This window comes from Ochotona curzoniae, unplaced genomic scaffold (genome assembly GCF_017591425.1).
Source record: "Ochotona curzoniae isolate NIBS_2020 unplaced genomic scaffold, NIBS_Ocur_1.0 scaffold_3890, whole genome shotgun sequence".
NCBI lineage: Eukaryota > Metazoa > Chordata > Mammalia > Lagomorpha > Ochotonidae > Ochotona > Ochotona curzoniae.
Genome location: NW_024467115.1, coordinates 42572270 through 42595393, shown reverse-complemented (window position 1 = coordinate 42595393; position 23124 = coordinate 42572270). Strand labels below are relative to the sequence as shown.

The 23124-nt window shown below is 43.0% G+C and overlaps 1 protein-coding gene across 1 annotated transcript in view; it reads left to right on the top strand.

Moving 5' to 3' along the window:
* The window catches only part of DYNLT2 (dynein light chain Tctex-type 2), a 45862-nt gene that overhangs the window by 3143 nt on the left and 19595 nt on the right, over positions 1-23124 (top strand). Inside the window, exon 2 of the mRNA XM_040965168.1 lies at positions 7529-7735. Within this exon, the coding sequence (XP_040821102.1) occupies positions 7529-7735 (207 nt within the window). The remainder of the gene's footprint in view (positions 1-7528; positions 7736-23124) is intronic.

Genomic DNA, 23124 nt, shown 5'->3' with positions numbered 1-23124 from the left:
GAGGAGTAACTTCTGAAGGCTTGCATGGGCCAGGCCACTGCACTCACAGGTAGGTGAACGAGTTGAGATGGAATGGTTTAGAGTGATGAATCCAGAGGGCATGTCTGGGTCAGGTCAAGGTACCCGCCCACATGGGGTACCTGGGCTGAGCTTAGTAGCATCATGTGCCATTACCCACAAAAGCAAGATGATACACAAGTTGGGCTGTGGCATCTGCTGGTATGTGTGAAGACTGGGCTGGGCTAAGCCACAGCATCTGTTCACTTCAGAGATGGGGCTGGTGCAGAACTGACCAGGCAGCTGCATCCGTCAATATGTGCGTTGGCTTGTACAGGTAACAGACCAAACCTGACCATGGACTAGCTAGCCCAGAGATTCAAGTCTGAAGTCATGGGGGATTTCCCAATTAGATTGCTGGATTCTAATCCCAGCCACAGGGAAAATGTCAAGATATGTGGTCCGCGCTTGGAGTATATGTGTCGGGACTGGACCTCCTCTGTTGCTGATGTCTGTGTAGTACAGCATGCCCAGACGCACACAGGAGATGTGACAGTCAGCTCCTCTAGGCCAGCAGAGGATGTTGCATGCCTCATCAGAGGATGAAAAGCGGAACACTCCTGGCAAGGCTTTGTAGCAGATGTCTGGTTCTGTGGATGCCCACAGAAGTGGACTTGGTCAGCCAACAGACCTGGAGAGGATTTTCCCAACTCTGGTGTAGTGAAACCGATATCTCAGAACTATCAAAAACACTGAAGTAGCACCTTCACAGCATTTCCCCACATCAGGGTCTCTAAGGCGTCATCAAATGACTGTCCCTCATCACTGGGTGCTGATTTAGTCTGACGGCAAGAAATGGTGCCCCTCTTCCCCGCTTTGCAGACACAGGAGGAAAAGTTGTCCCACACACCTTCCCTCATGCCTTGACCCTCTCCATGCTAATCAGAAGCCCACATGGGAATGCATCTCTGTCAACTATGTAAACAATATTAAATAAAATTTAGGGCCTGGCATGGTAGCCTAGTGGCTAAAGTTCTCGCCTTGCATGCAGCAGGATCCCATATGGGCACCGGTTCTAATCCCCACTGCTTCACTTCCCATCCAGCTCCCTGTTTGTTGCCTGGGAAAGCAGTTGAGGGCAGCCCAAAGCCTTGGGATCCTGCACTCGTGAGGGAGACCTGGAAGAAGCTCTAGGCTCCTGGCTTCAGATTGTCACAGCTTTAGCCATTGTGGTTACTTGGGGAGTGAACCAGTGGAGAAGATATTTCTCTGTCTCTCCTTATTGTCTGTAAATTGACTTTCCAGTAAAATAAATAAATGTTTTAAAAAAATTTATTTTCCCCAGCAATGTCTGGCATCAAGAAAAAACAAAAAAAATATTAAGAAATACTAAAGGACAGTGCAAACATCAGAACTAGACATGGCAGGAATGCCATAATTCTCATGAGACTTGATTATTTTGCTGAGAGCAATAGTTGATAAAATAGATAACATGTAAAAATAAATAAACAACATAAGAAAAAGTGTGGCTCTAGGGAAAAACAAGAAGAAATGCTATGGATAAAAATAAAAAGTGAAAGGTAACTTTGATGCTGTTGACTTATCGGACTGGACAAACCATGGGAAAGAACATAAGAGCTTTGGGTTCTATTGATAGAAACTGCCAAGGCTGCAAAGCAAGAACACAATTGGGAAAAAATCCAAGAGATATAAAATTAGAAAATGGCTCATAATGGTGATATTAGAAGGGGAAGAATGAAATAGAAATACTTTTAAGAAGCAATGAGATAATTTTTGGGTTTTTTTTTTTTCTTTTTATTGGAAAGTTAGATATACAAAGAGGAGGAGAGACAGAGAGGAAGATCTTCCTTCCGGTGACTCACTCCCCAAGTGGCCGCAACGGCTGAAGCTGAGCCAATTCGAATCCAGCAGCCAGGAATTTCTTCCGGATCTCCCACATGGGTATAGGGTCCCAAAGCTTTGGGCTGTGCTCAACTGCTTTCCCAGGCCACAAGCAGGGAGCCAGATGGGAAGTAGAACTGCCAGGATCAGAACTGGCGCCCATATGAAATCCTGCAGCATGCAAGGCGAGGACTTTAACCACTATGCTATCACGCTGGGCCTGTCAGAAAATTTTTGTAAAATTAATATCAAAGATCATATAGATTCAGGAAGATTAGAGGACACAGTGTGAAGTGCCAAAATAAAACAAATATATGTAGGCACAACCTTTTTTAAAAAAATTGCACAGGTTATAAATCAAATACCATACAAAGTTATTCTCAGGCTCTCAAGCAATGGCTCAAAATTGGCTAGTCCTCCATCTCCAAGCTCTGGAATCCCATATGGGCACCAGTTTGTATCCCAGCTTCTCCACTTCCTATCCAGCTCTCTGCCTCTGGCCTGAGGGGGCAGCAGAGGATGGACTAAAGCCTTGGGACCCTGCACCTACGTGGGAAACCGGAAGAAGTTCCTGGCTTCTGGCTTTGGATCGGCTCAGCTCCGGTGGTTGTGGCAAATTGGAAGAGTATACTGGCAGATGAACAATCTTTCTCTGTCTACCCTTATATCTTTAAGTCTGCCTTCCCAATAAAAATTAATAAGTAAATTATTTTTTAAAAAAGTTATCTTCAAATATGAAAGAACTAGAATGTGTCCACAGAAAAATTGAGGGAATTACTGTTAAACCTGGCATGCAGAGAATGTTAACAGATCTTCATTAAATAGAAGGAAAGTAATATTAATTAGTAACTTACATATATTTAAAGAAAGGAATATTGTTAAGAAAAGACTATATTTTTGTGTTCTTGATTCAACAGATAGCAGTTAATGATAGCCATGACATTCAGTTAAATATGTTTATCATTTACATTATGTATGCTTACATGAAACAATGACAGTAATGATGTTGCATGTTTCCATTTTATTTCTGGAAGTTACCACTTTTATTTTTGGTTATTACAAGTTACTATTACAAGCCATGAAGTAATGCGATAGTTGAAAGTGAGTTTGATTACTTCTAGATCAAAATCTGTAGTGGCCATACCTGATACACAAAGAACAGAAAATTAACTCATGGAAAATGCTCCGTTGAAATCTGGAGTCAGTCAGATGTCTGAAGGAAAGTTCCTGCAGTGCTTTCCTTCATAATGAAGAACGACTGCAAAGAATAATCATTAGCTGGTTAAAGTGAGAAGTGTGGTGTGTGATGGAGATGGGGCCTGGGGCAGACATATTGAAGAGCAAGGAGACACGTGATGGCTTATAAAGAAGGAAACTACAGAACCTGACATCCTGTCTGAAGATCAGTGCTGAGCTGGGAAACTTCCCTCACCCTAACCTTGTTAGTCCCTGTTAGCATCATGAACACACAAAGCTTTTCTTGCTAGAGAAACCTAGAGTTTACTTAGGCCCTGAGTCCAATTTGTTGCAGGAAAAATCACTGCATTACCACTAGAGAAAGAAACCAGCTCGGGGCTGGTGCTGTGGCTCAGCAAGCTAACCCTCCATCTTCAAGTGCCAGCATCCAATATGAGCACTAACTCATGTCCTGGCTGCTCCACTTCCCATCTAGCTCCCTGGTAATGGCCTGGGAAAACAGTGGAGTATTGCCCAAGTCCTTGGAACCCTGCATCTATGTGGGAAACCCAGAAGAAGCTCCTGGCTTTGGATTAGCTCAGCTCTTCCATTGCAGTAATCTGGGGAGAGAAGCAGCGGGTGGAAGGCCTCTCTTTCTCTCCTACCCTCTTTAAATCTGCCTTTCTAATTAAGATAAATCTTTTTAAAATAAAGAAACCAGCTCATGACTTGTCCTCCTACACTCGGATTTCTGCTGCAGTGCTATTATGAGATCTTGCCCATGTGTGGCACTATGAAGCAGTAAACTTCCCCCAGTATGTTAACTGACCCAGCTCCCAAGTGAAGCTCACCCTTATGGCTGCAGGAAGCATCGGAATAAACTGCCTTGCATTGTTGTATCCACTGAGGACCCTAGGAAACAGAATGGCTGGCTGGGGGATTGGGGGGGGTGGCACGGCAAGGCAGCCATTCCTGAGCAGCACAGCCTAATCATATGCGTGGTTCCAGGAAGCAGAATGGCAGTTCACACCAACCATTAGTCCATGAAAGGCAAGTGGCCCATCCACTGTCTTGCTGCCTCAGAAGCAGGCAGCCAACCAGCCTCAGTAGCTCCACCTGAAGAGACATTCGGTATTAGACGGGTAATCCCACCACCCATATTGGAACCCAGAAATGAGCAAAGCAGCCTGGGGTGCTCAGCCCAGCTACACTCTTGGGAAATGTCAAAGAATCTCTGCCCGTCCCCTTGCAGCCACAAGAAGTACATGGGCCCCCAGGAGTTTCCCTTGGTGCACTCGGACATTGCCAAGTGCACCATCTGGGCCTACTGGTACAGCCTGCACAGCTGCTATCACTCCACTCCAGGCCCCCCAAAACAGCTCCATACCCACAAGTTTCTCAGAAACCGACAGGTATCCACCATGCCTTGTCTGTAGTGCCCCACCCAACTGGGTGTGCTCTGGCCAAAGCTTGTGAATTGTGTCCCAGCCAGCTGTGCAATCCCATATTCCTTGAGTCTAGGCCACCGAGATGTTCAAAAACATTGCAAATGTTGACTACAACTGCACAAACACCAAAATGAAACACCCACCTGTAACCAAAGCCAATGAAGAGTACATGATTGACACCTGAGGGTATATTGCCAAAACAAAGTGGTTTGCTATGAAAGTCATTCTATACAATTGTTAAAGACCAGATGCACAAAAATAAAACAGGAAAAGAGGAAACCTGAATACCCAAAGTAACATACAAAAGTCTGAATAAAAGCAACACTCTGCTAACATACTGAGAGATTTATTGCCTAAAAAAGGAATTCAAAATCATCATTGTAAGAAAGTTTAGCGACACAAGAAAATGCAGACACTTCTATGAAATTAGGATAATATCCAGATATGAGTGAAAAACTGAATAAAAAGGGGCCAGCATCGTGGCACGATAAGTTGCACCACCAGCTGCAACACTAGCTCACCGGGTCTGAGTGCCAGTTAGAGCCCCAGATGCGCACATGCGCAGGAAGAGAAGACAGCCAGAACCCTGTCCCCTGCTGCACATGCAGCAGACCAGGTGCAGTTCCAGGCTGCTGGCTTTGGGCTGGCCCAGGCCTTGCTGTTGTACCAGCTGGGGAATGGGTCAGCAAGTGGAAAAATACCTCTGTCTCTTCTTTTGCTGTGTAAAACTTTCAAGTGAGTAAATAAATCATTAACGTGGGCGAGGGGAGGGAAAAGGGTCTATTCACCAAAGTAGTTTTTGGAAAATAAGTCTACAAACCTTGGAAAAGATACACACATCCAGACCCAAGGAACTCAAGAAGCTTCATAAATTGTATTGAAAAATTAAACCTTGATCAGAGAAGATTCTCTGAAATGTGGTATCTTCAAAAAGTTCATGAAATAGCTGTCTTATGAAAACATTGTGCATGATACAGATTCATCCTAAATGTGTATTATTATACTACGACATCTAAATAGTATCTTGCAAAGCCACTGAGAAGATTAACACATCAGATTGAAAGCCCCTATCAGAGCAACATAGATTCAGTTAAGATTGATAAATAATAAAAAAAAATCACATTTATGGTGAGAGTTGGATGCATGAGTAATTAAATTATTGCTGTTTTATAGAAGGTTTATGAGGAAAATCCACCAAGCAAATTTGTTCACAAACACCTAACTCATTTTTTTTTTAAAGATTTATTTATTTTTTACCGGAAAGGCAGATATACAGAGAGGAAATACAAAAAGAAATACATTCTGTTGGATGTGTTGGATGGCTCATTCCCCATGTGGCCGCAATGGTCAGAGCTGAGCTGATCTGGAGCCAGGAGTCATGAGCTTCTTCTGGGTCTCCTACATGGGTGCAGGGTCCCAAGGACTTGGACCATCCTCTGGTGCTTTCCCAGGCTGTAGGCATGGAGCTGGAAAAGAAGTGGAGGTTATGAACCGCTGCCCACATGAGATCATAGATAATGCAAGGCAGGGACTTTAGGCACTAGGCTACAATGCCAGGCCCATAAATAAATAAATCTTTAAAAAAATAAAACTGCAGGGGCCCAGCACGGTAGTCTAGCACTAAAGCCCTCACCTTGCACGTGTCAGGATCCCATGTATGCACTAGTTCTAATCCCAATAGCTCTGCTTCCCAGCCAGCTCCCTGCTTGTGGCTTGGCAAAGCAGTTGAGAATGGCCCAAAGCCTTGGGACCCTGCATCTGCATGGGAAAGTCGGAAGAGGTTCCAGGCTCCTGGCTTCAGATCGAGCTCAGCTCCAGCCATTGTGGCTGCTTGGGGTTAGGGTTAGGGTTAGGGACAGAAGATGTTCTCTGTTCTCTATATATCTGACTTTCCAATAAAAATTAAATAACTCTTCAAGAAAAATACTGCATGCCAATATCTTCTATGAATATTGATGCTGAAATTCTCACTGAATTGATCACTTATATTCAAAAGATCATACAACGTGATCAAGTGAGATTTATTCTTGCAATGCAAGCATGGTTCAACATATGAAAATGAATGTAGTCACCACATAAACAGAGTGAAGGACTAAACCACTTGGTCATGTCAATTGATAAAGAAAAAGCATTGATCAAGATTCAACACTCCGAAATGAAAAATAGATATACTCAACAATCCAGTACTAGAAAGAAACTACCTCAATATTATAAAAGCTATATTTGGAAGTTATGCAACAAGCATTATATTCCATAGGGAAAAAATGAAAGCTTTCCCTTCTAACATGAGGGAAAAATCAAAGATGCCCATTTTCACCATTTCCATTCAGCATACATCTAGAAGTTAGCTAGGAAAGTTTAGCTAAGAAAAAGAAATTCCTGGCTGTTATGAAAATGACACCTAAAGAATTTAGAGAACTAATCAAGAACACATTAGGCTCGAAATATTTCATTAATGTATGTTGGATGCCATAGAATGAATATTGCATGTCAAAAATTAACTGATGCATATTCCAAATAAAAAATTTTTATATTTTTCAACCTAACATTTATAAATATACTACTTGAATAATTGTATTTTTGAAGATAAATAGAATCATAAAGAATTTTAAAGAGGATAATGGACAGTAGTTTCATGGCCTCAGGGTAGGGAGCTGAAAGATTTTCTTGTATCCCTCTTCGGAAGTCACTCTTCTATCTAGTTCTTTTGGATTTCCCGTGTATGTATGCATGGAAATTTCTATGTTTGTTTCTCCATGTGAATAAATAAGAAGATAGGCAGAATTTTTAAGATTTTGTTTGCCAATTGACAGTTAAGAGCAAATCTTGAATTTGGTAAGTACATAGAAGTTCATTCTAACAAATTCCCAGGCTTTTGTTTGTTCAGCTCTGCCCCACTGTACCTCTACCAGGCCTGTTTAATATGAAATTGCATTTTACAATCTAAAACCTCTCTCTCTCTCTCTCTCTCTCTCTCTCTCTCTCCGCATTCTCTCCCCCTTCAGTATGCACAGATATTAAAGGAAAGACTGAGAGAATCTTTCCATGATGTTCAGTATGTTGAACCTCCATTTGATGACTCAATTGCTGATATAGGTAAAGAATGGAAGACGGCCCTGGCAAAACTAAAGTTTGCTAATTCATACAGAATGGAACCGTTGAAGAAATTCCAGGCTCATTCAGTAGAAACCAAAGTGCAGCAGATATTAAAGGTAGGCTGAGATATGTGTAATAGAAGCATTAAGTTTCTCCAGAGTAAGAAATCAAAAAGAGATTCTAAGAACCTTGTTGTGGGAACTGACTCATGCAGTTATGGAGGCCAAGAGACCCTGTAGTCTGCTCTGTAGAAGCTGGGAGGCTGCAAAAGCTTGTGGGAGTACATTGTGCATCCAGAGGCCTGATGGCCAGGGCGTCACTCAAGCCCAAAGTCCAGCAGTCTGCACAGCGCCAATGTCCAGGGGCAGGAGGACATGATGTCCCAGCTTGAGCAGACAGGAAGTTGACCCTCTCCGTCCACCTTCTGGTTTTTTGTTCCTGCCCTTTGCAGCTTGGATGATCGCCTTTTGCCTGGAAAAGGATAATCTTTCAGACTCAATCTGTCGTTTTCTGTTTTTATTAATCTCTTCAGGAAACACCCTCATAAACAGAACCAGACATGTCTCACCAGCTGTTGGGCTAGCCTTTAACCCAGTTACAATGACAATCGATCTTAAGAACCCCTTTTTCCAAATTGACACTAACACAAATATCCTGAAAAAATTAGTATCCAAATATATGGTAAAAATGTTACATAATATGATACTATTATCCTACCCACTAATGAAATATACTGATCCCTTCTCCAGAAGTGGTAACATCTCAGTGATGTTCACTCTTTCTGGTATGCCATGACTCAAATAGCATGATGTAAAATGAGAGAGCTTTCATACTGCTAAGTCAATACATCCTATGTTACAAGCTAAGGGAATACTAGAAAAGAGGAATGTGGAATTGGTGAGTTTTATTTTCCTATCAGAATAATGAATAGCAGCAAATGAGCACCTTCCAAAACCACATCTAAATGTCACAGCTGAATATAAATTCTTATATTTATACAAGAAGAGGTCTCCATAACTGGGAAGTAAATAATGTCTTTCCTGCAGTCTCTCAGAAGACGTATTTTCTTAATCTATGTGTGGCATATGCATCTCATACAGTGTGATATGCACACATTTTTGCAAAGAGAAAACATGACAGTCCTCTCTATATGTAAAGCATATGATATACAATATACAAGCAACATTGGGTGTGTGGTCATAGTAAGTAGTTATAGCTATCTTCCGCTGTCATGTGTTAGTTTGTCGTCGGGAAACATGTCGGCTGCTTTTGGTTCTTCCTCTGGCAGGCTAATTGAAGCCTTCATTCGTGGAGAGTGGGATATTTATAATGCTATCTGCTTTGGTAGTTAAAGTTTTCCAAGGTCGTTGTGACACAATCGGATAGTACTGAGAGCCATATTAAGGAATCTGCTTTATCCCGGACATACACACTCATGCTTACCTTTCTCCTTGATAATCATATTTGGTAGCCCTAGCCAAGACTGTAGCTCCTTTTTTTGCTTATTCATTCCAAGGCATTAAAAGACCAAAGAGGGCCCAATGTGATGGCCTAGTGGTTAAAGTCCTCGCCTTGAATGCTTATGGGTGCTGGTTCTAATCCCAGCAACTCCACTTCCCATCCAGCTCCCTGTTTGTGGCCTGGGAAAGCAGTTGAGGGCAGCCCAAAGCCTTGGGACCCTGCCCTGTGTGGGAGACCTGGAAAAGGCTCCAGGCTCCTGACTTCGGATCGGTGCAGCTCTGGCCATTGTGCTCACTTGGGGAGTGAGTCATCGGACAAAAGACCTTCCTCTCTGTCTTTCCTCCTCTCTGTCTTTCCTCCTCTCTGTATATCTGACTTTGCAGTGAAAATAAATCTTAAAAAAAAAAAAGAGGCCAAAGCATGGCTGTCATATCTTCCAAGTCAATGGGATATTGTTTCATCTAATATGCCATTCGTGTGGGCAGCCAGTTTGCATACAAGTTTGGAGACTGTGGTCAAGCACTCAGTCCCTCTGAAGAACCAGTAGCAGCAGGCCAAGATGGCAGGATGGCCTTGGTCCAAGTTTCCACAGGCATGTGCTGTGCTTCTCCATGGGGCCTCAAGGCTCGACAGTGTGCCTGTCCGCCTCTGACACTCAGGCAGAGCTGCATCTGTGAAACCATGGGCCACGTCTGGAGGTCACCTCCTGAAGTCAGGGCCTGTTGCAGAGCCTTGCTGTCGCCACTGTCCAGTAGTGGTGACACTAAAACGATGAGGCACGCTCTTGAAGGTCCGGGAAAGCCAGAACCACAACCGGACCCCTCACTGCCAAAAGCAGCTGTGTTTAAATCCTTATCTCTGCTGCTCCTGTCCCCATTGGTCTAAGCTTTCCTCCCCGCTTCCCCAGCCCTCTTTCCGCCACCCTTCTTCCCACGTTTCTTCCCGTACTTTCTGCTGCATTTCTCTGTTCTTGTCTCTGTACTGTGTTTATTGCTTCTGTATGTATCCCTCTTATGCAGCTTACACCTAGCTTTTCCACCCGAAGATCTTAACCCTTCTTCCCATCTCTGCTGCCCCATTCTTCCCGTTCTGTGTGTCATTCTTTCCCCAGTCTTTCTTCTCGTCGCTGTCTGTCTGCCCATCCATCCCGTCCTTCCGTCGTCCGTCCGTCCCTCGTCGTCTCTACCTAGCTTTTCCAGCTACTTTTATATCATTCTCCACCAATTACTTCTCCCCGTGGGTCCACTTGGTGCTGCGTGATAGGCCAGTAGTAATGACATAATTGCAGTGGGGGCATTAGCCTATCCCTGTGACTTCTTGTTTACCTGCTGGCGAGACCAACTCCGCCTCCTGGCCCTGAGCCCGGCCTCCATCTTGCGACAGCCCCTCTCATTCCCAGAGCGGGCTCAGCTCCCGGCTCCCCACACCTTGCTGTGTCAGACTCTGAGCCCACAGCGTGGCATGTTTCTTGGCAGATGAGTCAGAGTAACAGAGAAACTAGGAATGCTTTCTGCCAATATTCAAAGAGGCTAGACCTTGTGCTTGTACAAGAGCTTGTGCTTCTTGGTTATAGGATGGGCTGCATGCAATAAAACACTGTTAATTTTAGAAGGGATTCCTTGACATGCCCAACAATACTGGGTGCCTAGAAATCTCACAGAGCTATAAGATTCTTACTGGTCCACTTAGTATCTTACCCATAACCCCCAGACAGTTGCTTGTTTTCACTCACGGGGTCGAACCCACATCATATAATCAATGTGATGGAGCAACGGTATGTGGTGTCTTCCTGAAATGAAAGCACTTGAGATGTCTGTGAATTCAGCCATCATCTGGGGCAGGACACAGAAGGTTTGTTACTGGTTTTACCAACTGACAGCAAGTTGTTTTTAGAAGAGTTTATGGAGAGACAAGAAAAACGTGTTTTCTAGGTTAATAGCTACAAAGCAGGTGCTATAGAGATGCTAATCTTCTCGAGCAATCAAACTTCATCTCGTATGGAATCTACAGCTGGAGTCACAATCTGGTCAAGTTGATGACAATCTGCTGTCATTGTCACATATCTGCCTTCTGAACAGGCAGATGGAGCTGAATGACAACCTGCATGTCCTCAGTGATTGTGTCGGTTTCTGTAATTTCTTTGAAGAGACACTGCTGGACTGATTTCCTATTTTCCTAAGTAGAGGTGGGCATCACTGCTTCCCCCTGGGTCTGCCACTACAAGAGCCCTCCTTATGTCACAGTTTATGCCAGCTGTTAAGTGCAGCCACTCCAGCTGTGCATTCTGCAACTAGACACGGGAGGCTTGGGGCCCAGTGGTCCCAGTGTGAGAAGGACTTGGGTGTAACTCAGTCTGACTCTGAAGACCTGAAGCAGGGGAGCTGGTGGTGTGAGTTCAGGTGTAAGTCTGAATGCCCAGGGTCCAGGAGCACTGACATCCAAGGGCTGGGAACATCTCATCTCAAGCAGAGAGCAGATGTGCCTTTCTGTGTTTGAATCCTGTTCAAGCCCTCAGTGAGTCGAGTGATTTGACTCAGTCCGTTGATTTAAATGCACATGTCTTCCAGAAACACCTTCACAGATGTGCCTAGAAATGTTTTACTAGCTATTTGGGCAGTCCTCAGCACAGTCAAATTGGCATATAAAATTAGCCATCGCAAACATGTTGGTTTGGGTATTTGATAAGCTGTTTAAAAATATATGATGTAGGGCTGGCATGGCAGCCTATAGGCTAAAGTCCTCGCCTTGCATATGCCAGGATCTCATATGGGCAGTGGTTTGTCCCCTCTGCCCCACTTCCCATCCAGCTGCCTGCTTGTGGCCTGGGAAAGCAGTCAAAATTGGCCCAAACCCTTGGGACCCTGGACCCACGTAGAAGACCTGGAAGAGACTCCTGGCTCCTGGCTTCGGATTGGCACAGTTCCGGCCATTGTGGCCACTTGGGGAATGAATCAGTGGACAGAAGATCTTCCTCCCTGTTTCTCCTCCATCTTTATATCTGACTTTTCAATAAAACTAAAAAAATAAATCTTTAAAAATATATATATGTCATATGTATATATAACATAATGAGTAGCTGCTTTGGTTCATTTAGGTCCTAGTTCACCTTGGGGAATATATTCACATTCATTTTCTATGTGGCACTGCTGTATTAGGAATTCTGCATCTCAGTGTAGACCAACATGATCATTCCCTAATTTATTCCAGGTTTTGATCAGCAGAAATGTATTACATTCATGCGCATACACAAACCATTCATTTGATGGAACCAATCCTGTTGATTAAACAGCAACATCTTTGTGTGTTTTCATTTAAAAAATAAATATTTATTCTTTACTTGAAAGCCAGAATTACAGAGAGAAAAGAGACATAAAGAGAAATTTCCATATGCTGATTCACTCCCTAAGTGGTCCCAGTAACCAGAGCCAGGCCAGGCCCAAGCCAAGATCCAGAAACTCCAGGTCTCCCACACAGGTAGCAGGGCCCATGTTCCTGGGCCGTCTTTTGCTGCTTCACCAGCCACATTAGCAGGGAGCTGGGTCAGAAAGAGCGACCAAAACTCAAGCCAAAACCTGTGTGGGATGTTGGCATTGCAGGCAGTGGCTTAACGTGCTACACCACACTGTTGGCCCCAAATTATGTAGTATTAAACTTGAAGCTTTCGTTGTTTACATGCCAACATGGCCAAATCGCTTCAGAATTTTTTGTCAAATGCATTTGTCTTTATGGAAATAAACAAATTTCATTGTTAACATCTTAAGATTCACTTTTAGAAACTTAATTTTTAAAAAGTTAATACATTTACTTTGAAAGACACAGTTATATATGCTACATCTCACACCTGCTGGTTCACTTCCTAGAGGTTATGATGGCCAGTGTTGGGCCAGGAGCCAGCAACTTTAACTGGGTCTCTCTCATTGGTAACAGGGGCCCCCAAACTGGGACATTTCTGTTGCTTTTCCTAGGCCATGAGCAGGAAGCTGGATCAAAAGCGGAGTACCAACACAAACTGACCTCCACATGGCATGCTGGCATAGCAGTTGGCAACTTCATCCACCACACCATGATACCGGTCCCCACTTTTAAAAACTTAAATCATGCAAAAGGTGTTAGCCTAGCCGTTACGATACTTTGTATGTCTCAGGCACTGACATTGTAGCATGAGGGTAAAGCTAGTGATGCTGGTATCCCACATGGGTGCCAGTCCAAGTCCCAGTTGTTCCACTTCTAATCTAGCAGCCTGCTGATACACCAGGGATAGCAGTGCAAGATGACCCAAGTGCCTTAGGCACCTGCCAAATTATGGGAAACCTGGAAGAAGTTCCTGGCTATGGCGTGGCTCAGCCATGGCTATTGCAACATTTGGAAAATAAACCAGCAGATTGCAAGATTCCTTTCTCGCTGTCTCCCTCTGTAACTCTGCCTTTCAGAAAAATTAGTAAATACGTTTCTTTTATAAAGGGGGGGATACTGATGAATTTTAAGGACATTTCTGGAAAAGGTTAAGGAACATACAGATAATGAACAAAAGATTGGAGGCAGTTTGTGCTGTAGCGCATGAAGCCACCTCCTGCCATGCTGGCATCTCATACTGGTCACTGGCTCATGTCCCAGCTGCTCCATTTCCCATCCAGCTCCCTGCTGGGGGTCTGGGAAACAGTGGTGGATGGTCAACAGCCTTGGGACTCTGCACTCACATGGGAGACCCAGAAGAAGCTCCCTGTTCTTGGCTCTGGATCAGCTCAGCCCCAGCAGTTGCGGCCAGTGGATGGAAAATCTTTTTGTCTCTCCTTCTCCCAATTTGTCCCTCCAACAAAACCAAATTAATTTTAGAAGAAAAACAAAGATCCGCACATTAGGATTCAGGGTGTTCCTGCTCTGTGTTTGGGCTTTTCTTGGCATTACTTGAGGGAAAGTGCCATTGAGTACTGGTAGGAGGAGCCTGACTGATACAAGAAAAATGGGGATGTTTTTATTTTATAAAAGAAGTTGAAGTCAAAACATGAAATAGATTTTGAGCTGCAAAGCTTTAGACCATAGAATGTGGGAGACCTCGTCCCATTCACTTGTCCCCAAGAGAGCTTAAGACTTGGTGGTGCACGTTCTTTCCCCGAGGATGCTGAGACCAGAGCATACTTTGTGTTCTCTGGAGTGGGAGATGGGTCCAAGCTTCATCTAAACTCTTGCCCTTCCCTTAGAAAGCACTGTGAGCACTGCCACACACGGTGCAGAATTACAGTTTATTCAGAAGGTAAGAAACAAACACACAGAGTAGTTAGCGTGGGTCAGAGAGAAAAGGGAGTAGGGTAAGGGACATGTAGAGAGGGGGAACAGAGTCAGCACCTCTGAGCTCCTTCTTTTATGAGGCCATGTGGTCATGGGGAAAGCGTAGCGTATCTCCATGACATTCCACACAGAGCCTAACATACATGCTTACAGGGCGACCCTAGGAAAGGGGTGTTCTGACAGGCAGGGTCTTCAGCATGTGCCCTCCTGATATTGTCACCACCTCATCTCATTCCTATGCTGAGACGTGCATGTATCATTCAGCAGAACAGCCCAATTCCACAGAAAGGAATGCTTCCTGCTACCCTTTGCGCCACCACAAAGAGCTATACAAAGTGCCACTTTAGTTACCTGCTGTTCACGAGACAGTCTGTCGCCCTGCCTGCCCCTCTTAGGCACAGAAGAATGTTTAGGAGACACAATACAGAAGGTCAAGCTTCTTAACCTTTCTACATAGCCTAAAAATGAAACTGATGTGGAACAGAAACAGCTAGGCCCAAATGCCTAGGTACTAATTCAGAAAAAGATACCAATTTGTGAAAACATGACAGGAGAAATGTGTTTGGGCTAGGACAAATAATTGCAAAGACGTGATTAGAGAGAATGGAGTTGGCAAGGGTTGTGGTGAAATTGCTTAAGCACCCTGTGACACCGTCAGGCCATACAAAATGCCCATTTGAGTCCCAGCTACTCAGCTTCCAACCCAGCTTCCTGCAAGCATTCCGGGGAAGGTAGCAGATGATGGCCCAGATGCTCAGGTGCCTGGCACCCGAGAGATACCAGGATGGAGTTCTAGCTCCTGGCCTCAGCTGGACCCAGCCCTGGCTTATAGAGTCATCTGGAGAAGGTCTCTCTCTCTCTTTCAAAAAAATTATATATATATATATGTATATGCATATGCAACAGAGGCCTAAGGGCTGGAGCTGCCAACTGCTGCCCACCAGGGTGCCCGTGAACAGGATCTGGACTCAGCCACTCCAATATGGAATGTGGCTATCCTGACCAATGCACCAAATAGCCACTCTAGCATTCAGAGGTTTGTTTTGTTTTGTTTGTTTGTTTCTGTTTTTTTTTTTTTACACTAATTTACAGAGAGAAGGATTTTATTGCTGGGGAGATTTACACTTGTTGATTGGGGAGTAAATCAATAAATATGTTTACTCCCCAAGTGGCCACAGTGGCCAGAACTGAGCCAATCCGAAGCCAGGAGCCAGGTGCCTTTTTTAGATCTTCCAAAGCAGGGAGCTGGATGGGAAGTGGGGCAGCCAGGACATGAATTGGCACCCATATGGGATGCTGGTGCTTGGAGGTGGAAGATTAGCCAGTTGAACCAATGTACCATCTCTCACACTTTTTAACATAATCTACTATAGGCCAATTTCTGTGCTTTGAATTTTGAATTATGTGGTACAATTTTGTATAGGCTGGGATTGCACCCCCAGACAGATTTTCCCCATTTTACTACAATGGTATAGTCCTTCATAAGGAATCATAATTCCATCAGTCTTATTGACGTGTACCCCCTCAACATTGTTGGTACAGACAGCGTCCGACAGTCCAGCATCCCATTGTCTACACATGTTCAACAGTTTCATTGGGAATCCATCTTTCATCTGGAAGCAGGGATACATGTTCCATTATATTCCCACATCTATATATGATAGACCCAAGTACTCCATCACTATATATGCACATATTTGAGAAGCCAATAAGCAAGGTCATCAAGTGGTATGATTTAGAACAGCTACAACAACAACAAATTTCAGCACAATGAAAAAACCTGCCACTGAATAACCAACACATGAGTGACAAAAAGGAAGCACAAAAGTTTCTTGGGAAAATGATACCACGGCCAAAAAAAAAAAAAAAACCACCACACACACACAAAAAAACAAGAAAACAGTATGGATCATATTTTTGAAGTTACACTTTTCATACTGGTTTCCTTATATAAGAGAGAACATATTGTATTTGCTCTTTTTTGGTTGACTCATTTCACTGAGTATAATGATCTCCAGTTGTGACCACCTAGTTGTAAGCAGTATAATTTCTTTTTTTTTTTTTTTTTTTTTTTAAAGATTTATTTATTTATTTTTTATTGGAAAGGCGGATATACAGAGAGGAGAGACAGAGAGGAAGATCTTCCATCCGATGATTCACTCCCCAAGTGAGCGCAACGGGCCGATACTATGCCGATCCGAAGCCAGGAGCCTCTTCCGGGTCTCCCACGCGGGTGCAGGGTCCCAAAGCTTTGGGCCGTCCTCGACTGCTTTCCCAGGCCACAGGCAGGGAGCTGGAAGGGAAGCGGGGCTGCCGGGATTAGAACCGGCGCCCATATGGGATCCCGGGCGTGCAAGGCGAGGACTTAACCACTTGCGCCACCGCACGGGCCCGTAAGCAGTATAATTTCATTCTTCCTAATAGCTGAACAATATTCCATGGAGTAGATGTACCACAGTTCCTTTAACCACTCTTCTTTGGGCACACATCTAGATTGTTTCAATGTTTTTGCTATTGTAGATTGTGTTCATTCAAATACAGGATAATAGATCCCCTTCTCATATGCAGATTGCATTTCTATTGGGTATATTCCTAGGAGCAGGATAGCTGGGTCATATGGCAGGTTTATTTGCAATTCTCCAAGCACTCTCCATACTGATTTCCACACTGCTTGTACTAGCCTACACTCACACCAGCAGTGAAGGAGGGTACCTTTCTCCCCACATCCATGCCAGCAGGTGTTGTTACGTTGAGTTCTGAACGTAGGCCAATCTCACTGGAGTTAGCTGGTACCTCAATGTGGTTGTCATTTGTATCTCTCTGATGGCTAGGAAGCCTAAGCATCTTTTTCCTATGCCTGTTAGCCATTTGAATCTGTTCTTTTGAAAAATGTTCATTTCCTTTGCCCATTTTGCTATAGGGTTGTTTTGTTGTTGTTGTTTCTGAAGCTCTTTGTAAATCCTAAATATTAGTCCCCTATCGCTTGTGTAGTGTGCAAAAAATGTTCTCCCATTCTGTCGGTTGCATCTTCACTTTCTTAATTGTTTCCTTTTGTACAGAAGCTTTTAAGTTTGATGTAGTCTCATTTGTTCATTTTGGCTTTGATTGCCTTTGCTTTGGGCATCTTTTCTAAGAAGAAGTCTTTCCCTGTTCCTATATCTTAGAGTGTGTTTGCTATGTTTTCCTTTAATAGTTTGATGGTTTCTGGGTGCAGATTTAGGTCCTTGATCCATTTAGAGCTGATTTTTGTATAATGTGACAGGTGTGGGTCTTGCTTCTTAATTCTGCAAGCTGCTATCCAGTTGTCCCCACAGCATTTGTTGAATAGACCAGGCTTTTTGCCTGGATTGTTTTCAGTTTTCTTGTTAAAGATTAGTTGACTATACATGTATGGGCTCCTCCTGGTGTTTCTATTCTGTTCCACTGATCATCTTCTCTGTTTCTGCACCAGTACCAGACTGTTTGATAACCACTGCTCTGTAGTATGTCTTGAGGTCTGGAATTGTGATTCCTCCAGCTTGATTTCTATTTTTCAGGATAGCTTTGGTAATTCGCGGTCTTATGTGATTCCAGATGAACTTCTGTATCATCTTTTCTATTTCTGAAAAGAATGCTGTTGGGATTTTGATTGGGATTGTACTGAACTTGTATATTGCTTTTGGTAATATGGTCATTTTGATTATGTTGATCCCGCTAATCCAGGAACATGGCACGATTCCCCATTTTTCAGGGTATCTTATTTCCTTTTTTAATGTTTTGTGGTTTTTGTCATAGAGGTCTTCCACATATTTAGTTAGCTTGATTCCTAGGTATTTAAGATTTGTCTCCTCCTTTTAAAGGGGACTGTACTTACAATCTCTTTCTCATCCATGTACACTATTGCCATTGACTTGTGTTCATTAATTGTGTATCCTGCTACCTTGCCAAAGTCTCTTATGAGTTCCAACAGTCTCTTGACTGAGCCTGTTGGCTCTCCTATGTAGAGAATCATGTCATCTGCAAGTAGAGGGAATTTCATTTCCTCTTTTCCAATTTGGATTCCTTTAATTGCTTTTTCCTTGCCTAACAGCTCTGGCAAGGACTTTCAATACTATATTGACTAGTAGTGGTGACAGTGGACATTCCTGTCTAATTCTAGATTTTAGTGGAAAGGTTTCCAATCTTTCTCCATTTAGTATGATGCTGGCATTGGGATTTTCGTAAATTGTTTTGATTATGTTGTAGAATGTTCCTTCTATGCCTATCTTGCTTAGGGTTTTCAGCATGAAGTAGTGTTGGATTTTATCAAATACCTTCTCTGCATCTATTGAGAGGATCATATGGTTTTTATTTTTCAATTTGTTGATATGATGTATCATGTTTATTGATTTGCAGATGTTGAACCATCCCTGCATGCCTGGGATGAATCCCACCTGGTCCAGGTGAATGATCTGTCTGATGTGTTGTTGGATCCTGTTGGCTAGTATTTTATTGAGGATCTTTGCATCTATGTTTATCAAGGATATGGGTCTGTAGTTCTCTTTTTCTGTTGTTTCTCCATCTGGCTTTGGTATTAAGATGATATTAGCTTCATAGAAAGAGTTTGGAAGGATTGCCTCTCTTTCTTTTGTTTGGAAAAGCTTGTATAGGATTGAGATAAGTTCTCTTGAAACATTTGGTAGAATTCAGCAGTGAAGCCATCTGGTCCAGGGCTTTTCTTGGTTGGGCTTTAATTACTGATTCAATCTCCATGCATGTTATTGGTCTATTTAGATTTTTAATTGCTTCTTGATTCAACTTTGGTGGATTGTATGTGTCCAAAAATCTATCCATCTCTTCTGGGTCTTCTGATTTATTTGCATATAGTTGCTAGTCATAGTTCCTGATGATTCTTTGTATTTCTGAGGTATCTGTTGTTATATATCTCCTTTCTTGTCTCTGATGCTATTGATGTGTATTTTCTCCCTCCTGTTTTTGACTAGTTGGACTAGTGGGGAATTTATTTTGTTGATTTTCTCAAAGAACCAGCTCTTTGATTCATTGGTCCTATGTATAATCCTCTAGGTCTCTATTTGGCTTATTTTCTCCCTTATTTTGATGATTTCTTTTTTCCTACTAATCATTACATTGCTTTGCTATTCTTTTTCTAGTTCCTTCAGCTGTAAGGTTACCTGATTTACTTGATGCTTTTCCAGTTTCTTGACATAGCACTGATTGAGACGAACTTACTCTTAGCATCATCCTGATTGTGTCGCATAAGTTGTAATATGTTGTGCTGATGCCTTCATGTGTTTCAAGTAATTTTTTGATTTCCCCTTTGATTTCCTCTCTAACCCATTCCCGATTTGGTAACATACTGTCCAGTCTCCATGTGTTTTCAAGTCTTCTTGGGTGTTTTGAGATCTTGGTCTCTAGCATCACTCCACGATCGTCTTAGAAGATGCATGGTATGATTTTGATTTTTTAAAAATTTGTTGAGGCTTGTTTTGTGTCCTATAACATGGTCAATTCTGGAGAAGGTCCCATTTACTAATGAGAAAAAGTGTATTCTCTGTAGGATGAAAAGTTCGATAGATGTCAACTAAGTCTATTTGTTCTAGAATTTGGATGAGTTCTGTTGTTTCTTTGCTGAGTTTCTGTTTGTTTGTTTGTTTTTTTAATCTGTCCATTGATGTTAATGGGTATTATGGTCTTCCACTATGATCTTATTGGAGTCTATTTCTCCCTTTAAGTCCATTAATATTTGTTTCATGTAGCTAGATGCTTTGACATTTGGCATATATACATTTGTTATGCTGATCTCTTCTTGCTGAATGGATCCCTTGATCATTATTCATTACATCATTATTCATATCATTCTTCATCTCTTTTGATGCTCTTCACATCAAAGTCTACATCATCTGATATAAGAATGGCTACACTTGCACGTCTTTCCTTACCATTTGCTTGGAATATCTTTTTCTATCCTTTGACTTTCAATTTCTCTGACCTTTGTTGGTGAGATGTGTCTCCTGTAAGCCACAGATAGCTGGGTTTTGTTTTTTGATCCAGTCCTCTAATCTATAGTATTTGATTGATTAGTTTAAGCAATTCACAATCAGAGTTATTATGGATAAGGGGCAAATTGGTTCTGTCATTTTAGCGATGTGTTGTTCTATGATTGAGTCTTCTGTTAGTCTTTTAGTGGGATGTTCTCCACATTTGCCTTTGTTTCTGGTAGTTGCTATTTCTTTTTTCTTTCATGGGAGCATCCCTGAGTATCATTTGTAGAGCAGGTTTAGATTAAAAATATTTTGAAGTTTTTCTTTATTGTGGAAGAATTTATTTCATTTTCAAAGACAAAGGAGAGCTTTGCAGGATAAATTATTCTGGGCTGAAACTTTTTCTCTTTTAGAATTTGGAATATGTCACTCCATTCTCTTCTGGCCTGTAGTGTTTCCAATGAGAGGTCAGCTGTGAGTTTGTGTGGTTCCTCTATATGTCACTTGATTTTTTTCACGTGCACATTTAACCTTTTTTCTTTTCTTTTTTTTTTTCGACTGAAGAGTGCTTGCTTATCATGTGTTGTGGTCAAGTTCATTTTTGATCAACTCTGTTTGGTGTTCTGTGGCCCTCCTGTGTATTGTTTCCCAATTCTTTCCCCAGATTTGGAACGTTTTCATTTATTATTTCATTGAATACACCTTTAATACCAGCTTCTCTTTCTGCACCTTCTGGAACTCCCATAACTCTTATATTTGGCCTTTTAATAGTGTCTTTCAATTCTTGGATAGTTTTTTTTTAGCTTCACCCAGCTCTGCTTCCAGCTTTTTGTTTGTTTCTTCATGGTGATAGAAACTATCTTCCAATTCTGAAATTCTTTCTTCTGCCTCATTCATTTTATTTTTGAGATTCTCCACTGTACTTTTAATTTGATCTGCTGTGTTTTTAATTTCTGATATATCAGCCTTGATTTGAATCATTGCTGCTATTTCTTGTGTAACAAATTCCTTAAATTCTTTGAACTCTTGTATGTGCTTCTCATTGTTGATCAGAATCTTTATAATGAATTTTCTCAATTCTGTGTCCCCCATTTTCTCAATGTCTTCCTCCGTTAACTCTGTGGTTGGGCAAAACTTCTGCTCCTTTGCTGGAGAGTCTTCAGTAACATTCATGGTGCCTTTGTCTTTTCTTTTACCTTTTGTAGTTGCAATGCTGTTTGATGGTATCTTCTTTAAGATGTATTACCTACAGGTCTACAAGTTGATTTTTATGTTCAATCAGTGCCCTGGATTTGGAAAACACCATTGTCCCAAATAATTGCTTTGTTGGTGGCACTGATTTTGTAGGCGGCACTGATCTTGTCAAAACCTGCTGGCCGATAAGTCTGAGGGCCTCCTTGAGTTATTTTAGGTGGAGTTGGTGGTGTGCCTTGCCAGGGCTGTTTTTTCTGCGGAGCCTGTGCAGTGCTCTAAGATGGAGGTGATTTTGTTCCTAGCTTAGCTCTTGGGCAGCTCAGCTGTCCTCCCTTCAGTCTAACAGTGCCTGGTCCCATGACACTGATATCTGAGTGCTACTTATTTAGCACATGCGCAGTTTACCACTGCTCCTCCCGCAGTTTATCAGTGCTCTGGACCCTTGTCTGTCTGTGTAGGATGGTGCCTGTAGGGGCACCAACAAAGATCAAGGGGCTGGGCTGCTGGCCGTCAGCCTGAGGGACCACACAGACCCTGCAGGCTGCAAAGTTGGCACTGTGGGTTCAGCTCAGTGCAATTAGCTCTGGACCTTCACTTGAAATCCATACGTGCTGCCCTGCTACATGAGATGGTGCCAGATAGGATGCTCTGGAGAATTGGGGGCTGCTGGCTTTCAGCTCCAGGGACCACACAGACCCTGCAGAGAGCAAAACTGGTGCTGCCCTCCCCACTGGATCAGTTCCATGTGATTAGCCAGAAATGAGCCTCCTCTGGGCTGCTCCATCAACTCTATGCTCAGCCTCTCCACACAAGATGGCACCCTGAGTCTCCTACTCTTTCTTCACTTGTTGCTGGTCCAAGTCACCCAGCACTACTGCCAGGTCCCAGATCACACTCATCTCCCAATCTCCCCACGCGGACCCAGACTCCCACCTGGCGGTCACAAGAGCAGTGCAGAGACCACTGCATCTTGTACTTTACCTTCTATAAAGATTTTCCGTCACATAAAACATGTCGGTACCCTATGCTGCCATCTTGCCTCTTGTGCTTTTAAACTCTTAAACAATTAAACAAGTGTATGTGGTATTAGCCAACAAAGACAAAAGCAAAGCCCCGTTTTGCTCTTTTTAAATGGCTACAGAAACAAAGTTGCCAAATTATAACCTGGGCAGGTTGTAGAGGACTCTGACCCAGTGGCCACATCCCAGGGCTCAGAAGGTGGTCAGTGTGATGGTCAGTACATGGCTGGGAAGGTTTCTAGACAGACAGTCAAGAGTCAAGAGGGACCGTGAGCTGTGGCCAGCTTCGGAGCAGCAAAGAGCACTGGGAAGCAATGGGAGATAGCCACTGCCTGCGGCCCTGGTGCAAACTGCACTTCAGCTGCATGAGTCTCTATCAGTCACCAGAACTAAATCAAAGGATGAGCAGTGGGAAGGACAGGTTTGGTCTCTCTGGCTGTTCAGCCCAGGAACAAGCTGTTGGGGTTGGCTTGCCTGTGAGTAGGGCCAAGCAGTGGGAACTGCTAGTGCCTGCCTGAGCCGGTCCATCAAAGGCATCGTGGTATGCTCATCCATGGGCGGCTTTACCCTTGGTCTGTGGGAAGG